A 17508-nucleotide genomic window follows, 5' to 3' on the forward strand; every position below is an offset into this window, starting at 1 on the left:
GAGTTTACATATTTCAGGCTGTGTCTTCAATGGAAGTGTTAGCACAGGGACCTCAGAGTAAGTTGCATACTACATACTATGCCCTTCATCCTGGGTCAGAGGGGCTCAGTTGAAACATTCCTGAATAAGATGATCCCTGACATTACTGGCATCCTGCTGAAACCTTTGCACCCCGTGCCAAGCCCAGCCAGCTCCCTGTGCAGCCGGAGCATCTTGGTGATCTGCATCCTCCCCCTTTGCCTCCTGTTGCCTGTCTTGCTCCTCCTCTTCCTCCGAGGAGCTGTCTCTTTCCAGGGTCTCTCTGTCCGCAAGGTCCACACCTCTCTGGAGAGCCATGTTATGGAGTGTGCAGCAGACCATCATACTGAACAAGACCCTTGCAGGAGTGCATTGCACAGTGCCACCTGACTGGCCCAGGTACCGGAAATGCTTCTTTCGAAGCCCGATTGCCTGATTAATTGTGGTCTTGGTGAGCAGATGGCTTTGGTTTGATCACATTCAGAGCTCTCAAAGTGGAGTGAGTAGTCAACTCTTCAAGGGATATCCCTTGTCCCCTAGGATCCACCCATTGACTTTGGGAGTTGGAGGAAAGAGCTGCGGCAGACAAGATTGGCGGAGAAGGAAGGAGTCATGGCGGCTGCCAGAAAAGTGAGGGCACACATGGAGCGAGCTCTTGTTATGGTTGCAGACCAGCTGAACGTTGAGGGAGTGGAGCCATTCTTGTTGATGAATCTTACTAGCTGGTCACTGGGTGCCTCGATGGCCACATGGGCGCAATCAATGATGCGCTTCACCTGGGGAATTTCAGCAGTGGTGGCGAAATTCACTGCCCTCTGTGCCTATAAGACTGCATTTGTTGTGAACTGAGCATACTTTCCAGCCCTGGCTAATAGGACAGCAGAGACCTACAAGATGCAGTGCTGTGCTAGTTTTGTGAGATTCCACCAAGGTCCGCAGCTGATCCTCGGAAGGAGCTAGAATCGAAGAAGTTCAAGGCCACAGTGACTTGACGGCCACTGACAGGGCATGGTGACCAGTGCTGCGAGGTGTGAGGTTTTCAGCGACAGGGTCACAGATGTCGGTAAATATCTGCCTAGAGAGTCGAAGTCTCCTGCGGCACTGGTTCTGGGTCATCTCCAGGTAGCTCCATCTTCAGCAGTAGATCCTATTCTGAGGGTATGGCCTCCGCGTCCTCCCTGCCCCTCGTTCCTCTCCTCTGCCCTCCTGATGCCCGGGGTGCTGCCCTTCCTGCGGAAGGTGTTGTTTGTTTGTCATCACCAGTAGGCCCAAACTCTGAGAGCTGTGCCCCCATTGCCAGCTGCTGCTTTCTGTGTTTTTTTTTTATTCATTCATTGGATGTGGGCATTGCTGGCCAGGCCAGCATTCATTGCCCATCCCTAATTGTCTTTGAGAAGGTAGTGGTGAGCTACCTTCTTGAACCGCTGCAGTCCATGTTGGGTAGGTACACCCACAGTTTTGTTAGGAAGGGAACATCCTCACTTCTGACCTTATGATTGAAGGAAGGTCATTGAGGAAGCAGCTGAAGATGGTTGGGCCTAGGATACTAACCTGCAGCAGTGATGTCCTGGAGCTGAGATGATTGACCAATCATCTTCCTTTGTGCGAGGTATGACTCCAACCAGTGGAAAGTTTTTCGCCTGATTCCCATTGACTCTAGTTTTGTGAAGGCTCCTCGATGCCATACTCGGTCAAACGCTGCCTTGATATCCAGGGCCGTCACTCTCACCTCAGCTTGAGTTCAGCTCTTTTGTCCATGTTTGATCCATGGCTGTAATCAGATCAGGAGCTGAGTGGCCTTGGCGGAACCCAAACTGAGCATCGCTGAGCAGGTTATCGCTAAGCAAGTGCAGCTTGATGGCACTGTTGATGACACCTTCCATCACTTTACTGATTATTGAGAGTAGACTGATGGGGTGGTAATTGGCTGGGTTGGACTTGTCCTGCTTTTTATGTACAGGACATACCTGGGCAATTTTCCACATTGTTCCTAGTGCACTGGATACTGCAAAGGCAATGGGTCCTGACAATATTCTAGCAATAGAACTGAAGACCTGTACTCCAGAATTTGCCAGACCCCTAGCCAAATTGTTCTAGTACAGGTACAACACTGGCATCTACCCGGCAATGTGGAAACACTCACAGAGGTGGTAAGCATAACCACTATTTAAAGGAATGAACCCTGTTGCAGTCAAACATGAGGAAGGGCAAGAGGGGAGTCTGAGATCCCCCTCCTCAGCTGGCCGTAACACAAATTTGGGGGCTATCGTCCGGGATCGTAACCCAACGGCAAACGGGAATTTGGAAGTGGAAAACCAAATTGATCCCAAGTTTTAAAAAAAATGTTTCACTTCAATACAGGTTTTCTTATGTTTCACTGCTAGAATACGAACATGTCCACACTCGAGGCTAGTACCTTCTTAAGCCAGGGACAGGGTGTGGCTTTAACTGCAGCAGTAAGACCCAGTAAACATACTGCTGTGCATGCAGGAAAATTTAACAAAATCCATGCAGATTACCAGGACCAAGGAAAAGTGACCCCATACCCCTCGAGTGAGGCAAGCAAGCCCATAGTCGTACTCAAATACAGGGCCACCAAATTCCTCATGCTGGTTAAAGGCATGACCTTTCCCCCAGAGAGTGCAGTGAATGCTAAAGTGTTAGTGAATGGTATCGGAGGGCGGTGTATGCCCATACCTTTATATCGGGTGCACTTGGAGGGCGACCTCGGTTCAGGACCGGTAACTGTGGGGATTATCCCTAATTTGCCTGTGGATGGGGTCGACTTGCTCCTGGGTAATGATCTGGCAGGGACAAAGGTGGTAGCTTCCCTGGTACTTTTATAGAGACCAAAAGAGGTCAGGGGGACAGGACAGTTGCAGGAGAAGGTCTGCAGTATTTCCCCTGACTGTGTGGTGACTCGGTCCATGGCCAAACAAGCTGCATCAGAGGAAGCTGAACTGGCACTGCAGACAGATGATCCTACTGTCTGGTTATCTGAAACCTTTCTTTGGGAAGTTAGAAGACCCAAAGAATGGGTTAAACAGACCCATTCTCTAGTTGAGGCTCATCAAGCCGACCCAATATTAATGAATTTAGCGCAGACTGCCCGTACCGAAACTGAAGCAGAGGGTGTCCCTGAGTGCTATTGTTTGAAGAATAAGGTGCTGATGAGGAGGTGGAGACCTCCTCCCTGACCTGCAGACGAAGAGGAGACCTCCTCACCGATCCGTGGAGTGGACAGGGGTCTAAGAATGGCCCACAAACTTCCAATGGCAGAATAAATGCATCTGTTCTGTGCATAGATAAGTAACTTTAGCTTTAATATATCTTAGATTAACAAATACTGCAAATGAGAGTAGATTTTTGATTAATATATGCCAGCAGTGTTTGCTTATTTTGTGTAAACATCTGTACTTACAAAGCATTTTGCAAGTGATTATTAATGAAGTAACTTTCGAAGTACTTTTGCATTTAAAGTTAATTTCCTGGTTTACCAGGCATCGTTCATTGAAGTTATATGTGAACCAGTCCCTGTGATAAATTATATTTGTAAAAAATGTGTCTTCATGTGCCAAGTCTACGGCAAGCTTTTAAAAAATTGCACAAGATAAAATTGGGGTAGACCAACATGAATTACAGTTTATGTTTTTCCTAATGTTGATCTTCTGTGTATTTAACATTTAACTTGTGCCTACACTACTTGGTTAGTATAAATTGAGCTTGGATAAGCAATTCACAAGAAACTTGGTCCTAAATAAAGGAAAAACCAAGTGGGAGTGTATTTAAGAGTCCATACTTTTAAGGTAAAATCAGAAAGTGCTGGAAATACTCAGCAGGTCAGGCAGCATCTGTGGAGAGAGAAGCAGAATTAATGGTCTGCGACCTTTCAAAAGGTCACAGACCTGAAACGTTAACTCTGCTTCTCTCTCCACAGATGCTGTCTGACCTGCTGAGTATTTCCAGCACTTTCTGTTTTTATTTCAGATTTCGAGCCGTTGCAGTATTTTGCTTTCATACTTGAAGATATATGGGCATGATTTTCTCGAGCTGATATACACCAGAATTTAAGCTGATTATTGTGTTGATCAAGTCAATGAAAATTTCTGGTGAAATTTCCTGATAACCTCATCAGTATATGAATGGACATAAAATTCGGCATAAAACAAGTAGAAATTAACGTAAGCGAGTGTAGAACAATGCATCTTTCTTCTTCAAGTCCCTCTTTATCTTACTGATGTCGTAAAAATTAAAGTTTGAAGTCATCAAGCCATCATTTGTGCGCAATAAGCCCAATGTTTAAAAAATTGCAATGGTGGAAGCAGTTCTCATGTAACAGATTCTCATGATATAAAAAATATTCACATATTTACAGAAAATACAGTACTGGTGTTGGTGAGGGGAAATAATTCCTCATAATTTCTTTAATGAAGTGACTATAAGGAAGAAAAATATTCCCGTTTTATTCTGGGCGGAGAGTAATGGATGTTTGAAATTAGCAACCAGAATGCATTAACACTCTTTAGAATTGGAACAGTAATAGAACACACCTTTAAGGCACACTGGTTCAGCCATTGTTGACCAGGGGGAAAACTAGGTGCACCAGGCTCCATGAATATGCTCCATCCAATTTATGCTGAATTTGGCAGCGGGGTCCGAAACAGGTGATAGGCCTGATTAGCATATTCAAGTCGCCCAATTCTTGTTTTAAGCAAGTAACCCAGACACTTGGCTGTCGCTGGCTGCCACTTTGGCAGCTGATGCTCTTCCAGGGCAGCTTGGACATACAAGATCTCATTGGAAAATTGGTCCTTCCAACATGACATTTTTCCCCAAACAATGGGCAAGATGGGGGAACAGTTTCTCCTATATGTTTCTCAATATGCAGTCCTGTTCAATATTTATACCTCAACTAACATCTCCAAAATAAATTAATTAACCATTTATCCCACTGCTGTTTGTGGGACCTGTGCGCAGATTGACTCCTGAATTTCCCTATGTTACAGCTGTGACTGCACTTCAAAAGTTATACATTGTGAAACTCTTTGAGCTATCCTGAGATCATGAAAGTTGCAAGCTTTCTTTCTCTTTCTTTCATCGAACATAGCTATCTTGATCTCAGAATCACAGAATTGTTACAGCGCAGAAGGAGGCCATTTGGCCCTTCGTGCCCACACCGGCTGTCTGAAAGAGTAACTCAGTCAGTTCCACTCCCCCGCCTTCTCCCCGTAACCCTGCACATTCTTCCTTTTCATATAACAGTCTAATTCCTTTATGAATGCTTCATTTGAAACTGCCTCTACCACACTCACAGGCAGAGCACAACCACTCACTGCTTGAAAAAGTTTTTCCTCATGTCACCTTTGCTTCTCTTATCCATTAGCTTAAATCTGTGCCCTCTCGTTCTTGATCCTTTCACGAGTGGGAACAACTTCTCCCTATCTACTCTGTGCAGAGCCCTCATGATTTTGAATATCGCTATACCTTTTATACCTGTAGCTCATCAGATGAAAGCTCAAAGACCTGAAACATTAACTCGGCTTCTCTCCCCAAGATGCTGCCATGCCTACTGAGTATTTCCAGTACTTTCTATTTTTATTACCATAAACATTATATCTGAGTTTTGAGGAAGAACATGGACCAGTTTGCAGTGTTCTTGAAGAGGAGTCCTCCAAGTATACAATATATTTGGTTCAGTGGTATGATCATATTTGTCATTCATCTCTTTAACTGCAGCAGCTTGCTCCGGTCCCAAAAGATATGAAGGGGGGATGGTTGGTCTTCTTTGTCACCAATGGACAAATGGCAGCTGAGGAAAAATTTGATTTCAGGAATGAGACTTTGGACCCACTGATACAACATCGTAAATTGGGTATATTTTAAGCAATTACGGAGCAGGGCTGAAGAAGGCAACCTGCAGTTATTCTGGTTGTCAACTTGTCAGAGCAACTTGAAGTCTTATAGCTGTCATGCAGATCCCCACCTGCCAAGAATGAGGCATATTAATTTTGTCATATGAACATTGATTTTAAGCTGTTGCTGGAGTGGAGAAAGGACTTGTTATAAAATCACCAGACACTTGTCTGGAAAAACATTTGCATACTAACAGACAGTGCTTGGAGAGACAAAGGACTATTCCCTGGTCCACTTAACCAAAAATGGACTGTGGTCACCAGACATTGAAGGTGAGGAAGTTCACATTCCAGGATGACTGCTAAGAAACAGAATCACCAAACAGAACTGGTTAAACCAGCTGGTCAAATAACTAACTGGCTGGTCTAGGTTATTTGAACTAGCCACAGGACAGTTTGAATAAAGAAGACAGTTTTGAAACTGAAGCTGAAACAAGCAAGTCTTTCGCCTGGCTGTCTCTCTCTCTGTCTCTGTCTCTCTCTTTCTCCCAAGCCACCGGACCCACAGAAGACACGTAAACCTCAAGAGAGAAAAGGCTCCTACATCGGAACAAGTTGAAGTGTGAACTGGGCCCCAACAAATTGCAAGACTTCTGGCAACCAAAGACTCTACATTGAACTTAAAGGACTGTAACTACCAGATATTGCCTCAAAAATTTCCCCTTTATTAGTCATAGAAAGATACAGCACTGAAACTGGCCCTTCAGCCCACCGAGTCTGTGCCGACCAACAACCTCCCATTTATACTAATCCTACATTAATCCCATATTCCCTATTACATCTCCACCATTCTCCTACCACCTACCTACACTAGGGGCAATTTACAATGGCCAGTTTACTTATCAACCTGCGAGTCTTTGGCTGTGGGAGGAAACCGGAGCACCCGGCGGAAACCCACGTGATCACAGGGAGAACTTGCAAACTCCGCACAGGCAGTACCCAGAACTGAACCCAGGTCGCTGGAGCTGTGAGGCTGCTGCGTTAACCACTGCAACACTGTGCCGCCCTTGTACTGCTTGTATTCCTTGTACTTTCTCTGCCTCTGTCTGAGCGTGTGTTTATTGCGTATGTATGCTAGTGCGGTCACGTCGCATATTCATAGTCATTAACCGGATTATAGTTGAAGATTAATAAACTTCTACCTTTCTTGTTTAAATCTAAGAAAGCCTGTCTGAATTGATTTCTTTGCCTTACAATTGGAAAGCGGTGAACAAGGATTCACTAAAGAGCAGCTAAAATACGTTTTTTTTTAATTAAACGCTGTTACGGTTAAACCAGGCAAAGGCTGAGAGGGAAACCTTAGACCCTTCTCACCTGGTCGTAACACAGCCAACACTGTATTTTTACTGTGTTACGACCAGGTGAGAAAGAGGTCTAGGGTTCCCTTTCAGCCTTCACCTGGTCTTACCGTAACAGGGTTTAATTTTTAACACACCGTGTTTTAGCTCCCCCCCCCCCCCCCACCCTCTTGATTAATCCTTGTTCACTGCTTTCTAATTATAAGGCAAAGAAACCAGCACAAATGCTTTCTTAGGTTTAAAGAAGAAAAGTTGAAATTTATTAAACTTAAACTCTAATTCGGTTGACGCCTATGGATACACGACACGCCCACGCAAGCATGCATACGCGATACACACATGCAAATAGAGACAGAAAAGAGCAGAAGAAAAATAAAGTGGAAACTTTTGAGGCAATATCTGAAGAGTTGTTGTTACGGTTCTTCGAGCTCACTGTAGAGTCTTGATTGTAGGTAGATCTTGCTTTTCGTTGGGGCCCAGTATTCTCCTTAAATCTTGTTCACTGTAGGAGACTTTTCTCTCTTGGGGTTCATGTTAAAGGCCTGCTCAGGTCAGGAAAAATAAACCTGACCCAAACCCGACAGAACCACATCGGACCCGAGCTCGACCCGGCCCGAGTCCTTCCATTTTTCCCGGCACCCGACCCGACCACCGGAATATTCACTTTACCTACCTTCTGATTCCGAATCTTTTTTTCACCTTTTCAGTTTGTGCAGGTAAGCAACAAAAGAGACGCTCACTGCACAGACTCAGAGTCTCCCTCCTTGACGTTCCGGACTCCCAGCTCAGGCAGGCTTTTCAACTTTTGACACTTAATAAACTCGACTTCTCAGCAGAGCAAAAGGTAATACTGTGGGACTGTGTCCAACCTGGACCCGGCTGGACCCGACCCGAGCCCGAAAGCCAGACCCAGAAGAATGACCCGACCCGACCCCGACATGTTATCGGTTCCCATCGGGTTCGGGTCGTGTAGCAGGCCTTTAGTTCATGTGTCTTCAGTGGATTCAGAGGCTTGTGAGAAAGAGAGGGGACTAGACATAAGAACATAAGAAATAGGAGCAGGAGTAGGCCATTCAGCCCCTCGAGCCTGCCCCACCATTCAATAAGATCATGGCTGATCCGCCCCAGTCCTCAACTTCTCTTTTGGACAGGAGGGATCTTCTCAGTTCAGGAGTAAACAGACACTCTCTTCAAACTCTCTGTGGCCAGTTCAAAAGAAAACCCTGGAAAAGCCAGGTAGTCATGTGACTAACTGCTCTAACCAGTCCTGGCCCTTGTGGATTGTATCCTTCTTAGCAGGCCCTGGAATGTGCTTCTTCACCTTCGACGTCTGCTTTTTTTCCAGCCATGGCTGATCTGTTTAACAAGTCATTTCCTCACTCCAACAACAGTTAAAAAATCAATGTTCATGACAAAATTGATTTGCCTCATGCTTGGCGGGTGGGGGCCTAGCATGACAACTGAATGATAAAATTCAAATAATATTTGAAGTTAGACTACATTTTGTGAAGTTATTTAAGAAAATGTGTGACTGGATTAGAAAATGATAGTCAAATATCTGTTTGTTCACTTTATCCAACTCAAAATGCTATTTCTATAAAAATATTGGTATGGAAATGATATTGACCCTGAAACTGCTCTAAGACTGGGAATGAACTTTTTACAGCAAAAACTTCAGGAGGTGATAAATGTGATCTTGAATGTGAGGTCCAAAAAACATTTTTTAAAAGCTACAAAGAAAACTGCTGGGTGATATACAAAGTTCATCCTTTTGCTTTACATTGCTACATGCATTCTTTAGACCTTTACCCAAGCAATACCTTGTCAATTTATCTTTTTTTATTCGTTCGGGGGGATGTGGGCATTGCTGGCAAGGCCAGCATTTATTGCCCATCCTTAATTGCCTTTGAGAAGGTGAGCTACCTTCTTGAACAGCTGCAGTCCTTGGGGTGTAGGTACACCCACAGTGCTGTTCGGAAGGGAGTTCCAGGATTTTGACCCAGAGACAGTGAAGGAACAGTGATATAGTTCCAAGTGTGTGGCTTGGAGAGGATCTTGGAGATGGTGTTGTTTCCATGCATTTGCTGCCCTTGTCCTTCTAGGTGGTAGAGGTTGCAAGTTTGGAAGGTGCTGTCGAAGGAGCCTTGGTGCGTTGCTGCAGTGTATCTTGTAGATGGTACACACCGCTGCCACTTTGCGTCGGTGGTGGAGGGAGTGAATGTTAAAGGTGGTGGATGGGGTGCCAATTAAATCAGGCTGCTTTGTCTTGGATGGTGTCGAGCTTCTTGAGTGTTGTTGGAACTGCACTCATCCAGGCAAGTGGATGTACTCCATCACACTCCTGACTTGCGTCTTGTCGATGGTGGACAGGCTTTGAGAAGTCAGGAGGTGAGTTACTTGCTGCAGAATTCCCAGCCTCTGACCTGCTCTTGTAGCCACAGTCGAAGGAACTCAATTGGATGATTATGAAAATTTTTCATATTTTGTTTAGGTGCTCTCCAAACACCCTTTCATTGCTCAGAAATCATGTTTATGTTTGGATTTTGTGAGCAATATAATAGAGTGATGGTACTTTTTCATTGTTACTACATTATACATCTCCAAGTTTTACAAAATTTTTGACAAGCCTTTGAAACTATAATGGCAATTATTATTTGTACATAATTTTATATTTGCATAGATTATATTTTACATATTTTGTTTCAAATGAAGGGATTCATAAATCAAACTTCAAAAAATTGGCAAGGGCTTGATGATACTATTTCTTAGGATATTGGCCTTTGACCACTGGGCCTGGATTTGAAAATCATCATTAGTCATCCCATTGAGCACCTTAGTGCTGAGTTAGGTGTATGACAACCACAGAAGGCTATGCAGACTCCACACTAATACCAGTTGAATTTCATTTATATAGGTTTGCACTCATCCCAAATAGTTATGGTATTTGATTACATTCAGGGACATGAAACTATTGAACGTTACTTACGTTCAAAAAATATTTTCTGCTGCAGTAAGGATGTAATGCTGCAAGAGAAATAGTACTTGCAAAGCAGAAAGTCCATTTCATAAACTCAGCAATTTCTCTAGTGAAGTATGAATTATTGTTGGAGTAAATATTCCCATTACTAGGGTGTTCATTAGCTACCATGCTGCAATCAATTACAGTAATTAATTATCTTTGCTCGGGCATGGTGCAACATTCTATTGTCATTTGATGTGGTTATTATACTAAACAATAAACAATGAAGCAAGTAGATAAAATAGAAGTTACAACATTATTTGTACTGAATCCAAGTCATTAGATCAGAGAGCATTATTCAAAATTAGAAAAAAAGGAACAAAAGGAAAGTTAAACAATTCCTCAGTCAGCAATTGCTAATTTTAAATTAAAATAACCAGTTCAAGAACTGATTCAACATTTTTGCTGCAGAAAGGTGTAGAAACATTTTGGTTTGGAGTCAAAACAAGGCAATGAGAGATTAGGATTTATGCTGTGTGAAATCAAAATCTCAAAGATTACTATAAGATATTAACTTGTTGCAGAACTAATTCAACAGACAAACTACACACAATGGCCCAGGTAGCCTTTCTCATTCTTCAGCTTTTATTAAAATCTTGCTTGACAACACTAACGGGGCACTATCAGTCATTTATAATTTAATTTTTAATACTTGGGAATGTTATATCTATATATTGGATCAAATGTAACCAGGTGCATACATAGAAGTTACAATATGGAAACAGAACATTTGTTCCAACTGGCTGTGTCAATGTTTACTCTGCACCTGAGCAAATAGGGTAGTCTGTTTCTTTCTGCCCTGTCCCATCCTTTTATAATTTTAAACACTCCCTATTGTGTCACTCTATAAACTTGAGTGATTCAAATGAAACAAAGTAGGTCTTATTCAGTACAGTGCTAAGCATTATACATGATGTCCAGCACCTTTTTCACCAGGACATTGTATTATTTTATGACGGGTTGCCAATCTGAGGAATAATTCGGTCTGTATTTATTTATTCAATAAACAAAATCAAGAGGCACAAACCTAATACTGTGCTTCATGTTTCACAGTTACTTGCTGACGAATTTTTCATGGGCATACTAGTCTTTCATGCTTGCTCTGATACAACAATGCAGATTTGTTTTAAAGCCATATGGACTGAATAATCCATTTGAAAAAGGTCAGCAGATATGCTGTATATCAAATTGTTCAATTATTTTGCATCACTAATTTAGGCATAATATTATTAGTTATAACTTCCAGTTTTAATTTAGACATAATGGGACTGGGCATATTGTTAAAAGTACTTGATTTTTATTTTGATAAATTTTCTGTTATGTCTTATTTCCATTGTCTAGGCGCATTGACGATGACAAGGGAAGGACACATGAGCTGGAATACTGTGCTGTAAAATGCATGCGAGGAATCCTCTACTGCTACATGCGTCAAGCTGATAAGGTAAAACACTAATGTATGGATATCCATGTTACCTTTCATTTAAGATTAATTTTACCTGCAGTAATGATTGTGAACAGATGTAAACAAGTATGTTTAATTACAAAAAAAAATCTTCTGAGAAACTCTTGTAGGCTTGTATTATCCAGGAGTTGGTATCAATTTGTAAGAAATGAATGATCTTGCCAGAGTAATGTTTGTGAATGTTCTTTATTAGCCCTTTATTAAGAAAATTGCAATGTTAGCCATGTTCTTACCAGTTCTTTTCACAAGATCGCATTATACATCATGTACTTAAGCTGTCATTTTCACAATATAAAAAACAGAACACCTCATCTGAACGATGTATAGATATTATTCAATTTACCCTATCACGAGTTCGCCTAGCAAAATGGAATTAGTGGTAGTCTTAGAGAAATTTGAGATTGTCATGCAGGCCCCCCACCTGCCAAGAATGAAATATTAATTTTGCCACATGAACATTGATTTTTAAACTGCTACTGGAGTAAAGAAATAACTTGTTTTAAAAAGAACCACCAGACCCTTGACTGGAAAGACATTTGTATAGTAAGGACAAAGGGGCTACTCCCTGCTCCAATTTAATCCACAAGGGACTTTTGATTACCAGACATTGAAGGTGGAGAGGCTAGCATTCCAGGTTAACTGTTAAGATGGCCAAATACACAAACAGACATGGTCAGACCAGTTTAGTCACATGACTAACTGGCTGTTGGAGTTTTTTGAATTTGAACTTGCCACAGTGAATTTGAACTCAGAAAGCTGTTTACTCCTGGACTGAGAACATCTCTCTCCTGTCTGCTCCCATCACTTTCTCACGGAACTGAAGACCCATTGAAGACACATGAACCCCAAGAGAGAAAAGTCACCTACAGTGATCAAGGTTTAAGAAGAATAGTGGGCCCCAACGAAAAGCAAGAACTACCCACAAAAGGACTAAATGAGCTCGAAGCACAGAAACAAGAAACTCTTCTGATATTGCCTCAAATCTCTCTACTTTATTTTTTCTGTCTCTATTTGCATGCTAGCATGTCGTGTATCCATAGGCGTTAATCGAATTAAAGTTTAAGTTTTAATAAATTTCACTTTTCTTCTTTAAATCTAAGAAGGCCTGTTAATGTTCATTTCTTTGCCTGATAATTGGAAAGTGGTGAACAAGGATTCACCAAGGGGAAGCTCAAAACAGTGTGTTTAAAAACCAAACCCTGTTACAACAAGACCAGGTGAAGGCTGAAAGAAACCCCTAGACACCTTTCTTACCTGGTCATAACAGTGATACTGTTGGCCATTGCTTTCTCAGCTAATGGAAAATGTATTGAGGAAAACAGACAAAAACAGAATAATTGTTTTCTCTCAGTTTTCTCCATTTCTTCCCTCCTTTCTCATGAAAGATCTTGCATCGAGGCTTGGATTTTATATAGTGCCTTTCATGACCTCAGGACGTCTCAAAGTGATCCACAGCCAATAAAGTACTTTTGATGTGTAGTCCGTGTTGCAGTATAGGGTAATGTGCCTGATACCAACCAATGGAGCATTCTCATCACTAGCAAATGAGGGTCATGCCCTAGATACCTCTAGCTACACATTTGTCACTACTTTCATCCCAAAGTGCCTGTAATCTGTAGGCTTGCAATCCTGGACAGACCCCTCCCTGAACCAGTGCCTCACACCCACCACCATCATTTTTAAAAATTCTGTCATTGAATATGGGCATCGCTGACAAGGCCAGTATTTGTTGCCCATTCCTAATTGTCTTTGACAACTGAGTGGCTTGCTGGACCACTTCAAGGATATGCTCAGAGACTATACATACTTACTTCTACATCTAATACCTACCCCACTTTGCTTCCAGATGCCTTGAACCCTTTTCCAATATTCCCACATGCTAGAATCCCCTTTGCTAATTCCAAAGCCCTCTCATTTATTGCAAGCCTGAGAATGCACTTACACCACTCTTAAACCTCTGCACTGCAGAACACCCTCCCACTACTCATTTATCCCAGACTTCATCTTTACAATCACTGAACCCAACATCTCACTGGCTGGTTTCAAGTAACATAATTTATTCTTTCCCTTCTTTCTGCGTCTTTCTTCTAAGGGATGAATTTCACATCTTAACAGCTTTCTTATCCTTAATCATGATTGGAACTTCAATTCAGACTTCCACCTGTACAACACTTACTGTGTACACCCAGTTCCTCACTTACCCTTCACTTTTTCCCGAGTCAGTTGCACCTTACTTCCACTCCCCAGTCAAGCACCACATTGGCCCACAGTTGGACTGCCTCCTATCTGTACTTCAATCACTTTGTTTCTCAATATCCACTCTCCCATGCACTTCAAACCCGCCCCACATCTAAATCGCCCTCAATGCAACTTCTGAATTAGAAATTACTTTTGAAATAAAATCTGTTCCCATGCTGATGAAACTTGGCTGTGAATAAAGAATGCATTTCACTCAAAAGAATGAAGAGATCCTACAAGGTGGGCAATCTAACTTTAAAATTCTTGATGTATATAAGTAGGTGATTAACTTTTAATAATCTTGTTCTGAACAGAATATGTTTTTATTGTCTTGCCTTGTTAGCAGGTTATCAATGTTTGTGTATAATTTTAGAAAGCAAATAGAATGCACCAAAAATCCTGCACAAAATTGCACTATTTGAAAATTGATAAAATACTGAATTGCAGGAACATTTAATTCGCAGTGTCAAAAACTAAGGTCTACATCATGAGACAGAATGAATACACCAGAAAAAGAATCACTATATCACTATAGAAGAGGGTTCAGAGGCAGTGGAGTGGAAAACCCCATTTTGGTGGCTTCCTGATGTGGTCCTGCTTCCAGGCGAGTTTCCTGGGGGCGGGCTAGAATCAGTAGCCTGCACGCTGGAGGTGGGTAAGCAATCAAGACACTTAAGGCCTCAATTAGTGGCCATTTTCAGAGACGGAAGCAAGTTTGTCGGTGCCGCACGTATCCCCTGCTCCGTCCAGAGCCCGGGTGGCTTCAGAGTGGAAGGCTGGATGGCAATCAGAGGCTGATGTGCATGCTGTTATCAATGATCCCAAAGGCTGAAAGTGATACATCTGTCCCTCACAGTTCTGGGCCGCCTTTTTAAACATGCCATCTGCACCCTGTCATGAGCACCTCCATTTTGAGAAGCCCCTAGATCTCCCTTTGCCTGAGCAGTGCTCACATCTCCTAGTCGGACTGCTGGCTGGTCATCCTTTTGGGCCCTGCAATTGGCCCTTCCGCATGTGTCCTACCCGCCATCTTTAATGGAATAGCGAACGCAGAGACAACCAATTAGCAGGCTATCTCTCATAAACTTGCATCGAAGGCACACTGCCAAGAAGCGCGGGCTCAGGATGCAAATGGCCCTGACGTCAGGTGCCCGATGCCCATGGGAAAATTAAACCCTTGTTCACCTCCCATGGGAGATTAGTGTCTAAAGGGACATATGCAAAAAAGGCTATCAGATAATATAAGTGGAAATATTAAAGCCTATAAAAAGTAAACAAATATTTTAAGAGGGGTTAGGACTGTTGAAGATAAACAAAGATGTCTACTTGTAATGAAGATATGAAGGAGAAATTAAATAAACATTTTGCTATTTGTTTTAACAAATGTTATTGGAAGTGAGAGCATAAGTGTACTAGAAGGGGATCTGGAACAGTTGTTAGCGATAACTAGGAAAGGGATGATTTTAAAAGATAGCAAAGCTCAAGTTGGATGAATCATTGCCTGATGGCATGGATGTTGAAAGAAGTCAGACATTAGACAATAGATGCTCCAGCCACAAAATTTCAATTCTGCTTAAATATGCAAATTGCTGCATGGGAGTGAAGAGTAACAATGTAACGCTTTATTCAAGAAGGGTGCAAAGGATAAACTGTATAATTATAGACCAGGTAATTTAACAACATTTGTGCATAGAATCGACAATACAAGTTAAGATTAGTGATCATTTAGAAATGCATGGGTTGGTTAAGGACAGCTCAGCATGAATTTCTTAAAGACAAGCTATGCAAGACAAATCTAACAGTAACCAATTGGATTGATAAAAGGAATACGGTAGATGTAGCGTATGTGAATTTTCAGAAGGGGTTTAATAAAGTGTCTCAAGAAGCTTGTTGCAATACTTCAGAACTATGTTATGAAAGGAAATGTAACAGAATGGCTAGGAAATGATGTAAATGTGTGTTGTTCAGATTGGGAAAGGGTTGGAAGTGGTATATGTCAGGGTCAGTGCTGGGTCTACTTTTGTTCTTGGTATATATACTGGACTTGGGCATTTTTGCACTATCTCAAAATTGAAACATTTGTGACAATACTAGAGGTACTGGCAACAGCAAGGCAAACACTAGATGATCTCAGGAAGACATTACCAGGTGAGTGGAATGGGCCAGCAGATGAGTGTGAGATAATACATTTTGGAAGGCAAAACAAGAAATAAGAGTATACATCTAATGGAATGCGCTGAAGGATATGGATGAGTAACAAGACCTCGGGATTCAAATGCGTAACTCTAAAAGTAGGAGTGTAGGTTTGATAATGGCATTAAGAAAGGCAATAAAACTGCATCACCTTCCCTTTGATTATTTGGTGACCTGTGGCTTATTCCTATTATTAATTTTTTCCCTTTACTGTTCTTTAATTCTAACTAAAAAGATTCAGTACCCCTTCCAGCATACAATACCATTGTAACTAGCCTCTAACAAATAATTCCATCCTACCTCCTGCCCTACCTTCCTAGACCTTCCTAAAACGCAATAACTTCCCAATCTACTGAAGTTTCAGCCACTCCTACAGCATCAATTTCCTCCCTATATACCTTCTAATTCACCCATTTTATTCCTTATATACTCTTTGCATTCATTACAATTCGGGTTATCCTTTAATATCCTTACTACATATTTCCTAATTATTATTAGCCAACAGTCTGTTCTGCTTTCCCCTTGCTCTGTTTTACTAATATAAATTAGCACCCACTATTTATTTATTTACCCTTTTCTGCAAGCACATTGGTACTCTTCTGGTTCACATAAGTCTGTCCCTCCTGAATAACTTTGCTCTGTCCCAGACTATTACGTGGAATCTGAAACACTCTGTACTGCACCATTTCTTGAGCTGTGCATCAATGAATTTAATCTATCCTTACCTAACCTTCCAGCATGTGGCACAGGAACTAGCTCAGAGATTACCACCCTTAAGGTCTTGGTCTTCAGCCTTGACCCAAACTCCTCATAATACCTCCATACATTTTTTTTCCTATGCCATTGGTTCCTATCTGGGCCAGAACTTTTGACTGTTTTCACTCCCTTTCCAAAAGTTTTTCCATTCACTTTATGTCCTTCATCCTGGCACCAGGGATTCAACTTACACCCACAAGAAACATAGAAAATAGAAGCAGGAGTAGGCCATTCGGCCCTTCGAGCCTGCTCTGCTATGCATTATGATCACGGCTGATCATCCAACTCAGTAACCTGTTCCCACTTTCGCCCTATACCCTTTGATCCCTTTAGACCCAAGAGCTATATCTAACTCCTTCTTGAAAACATACAATGTTTTGGCCTCAACTGCTTTCTGTGGTAGCGAATTCCACAGGCTCACCACTCTCTGGGTGAAGAAATTTCTCCTCATCTCAGTCCTAAAAGGTTTACCCTGTATCCTTAGACAATGACCCCTGGTTCTGGACTCCCCCACCATCGGGAACATCCTTCCTGCATCTACCCTGTCAAGTCCTGTTAGAAATTTATAGGTTTCTATGAGATCCCCCTGACTCTTCTGAACTCCAGCGAATA

The 17508-nt window shown here is 42.1% G+C and overlaps 1 protein-coding gene across 6 annotated transcripts in view; it reads left to right on the forward strand.

Annotated features, from left to right (window-relative positions):
* phkb (phosphorylase kinase, beta) overlaps positions 1-17508 on the forward strand; it is a 368089-nt gene that overhangs the window by 101889 nt on the left and 248692 nt on the right. For all 6 annotated transcript variants that reach the window (XM_068049379.1, XM_068049377.1, XM_068049380.1 and 3 more), the window contains one exon: positions 11589-11688. In XM_068049379.1, coding sequence (XP_067905480.1) covers positions 11589-11688 — 100 coding nt within the window. The remainder of the gene's footprint in view (positions 1-11588; positions 11689-17508) is intronic.

Source organism: Heterodontus francisci, chromosome 17 (genome assembly GCF_036365525.1).
Source record: "Heterodontus francisci isolate sHetFra1 chromosome 17, sHetFra1.hap1, whole genome shotgun sequence".
Lineage (NCBI taxonomy): Eukaryota > Metazoa > Chordata > Chondrichthyes > Heterodontiformes > Heterodontidae > Heterodontus > Heterodontus francisci.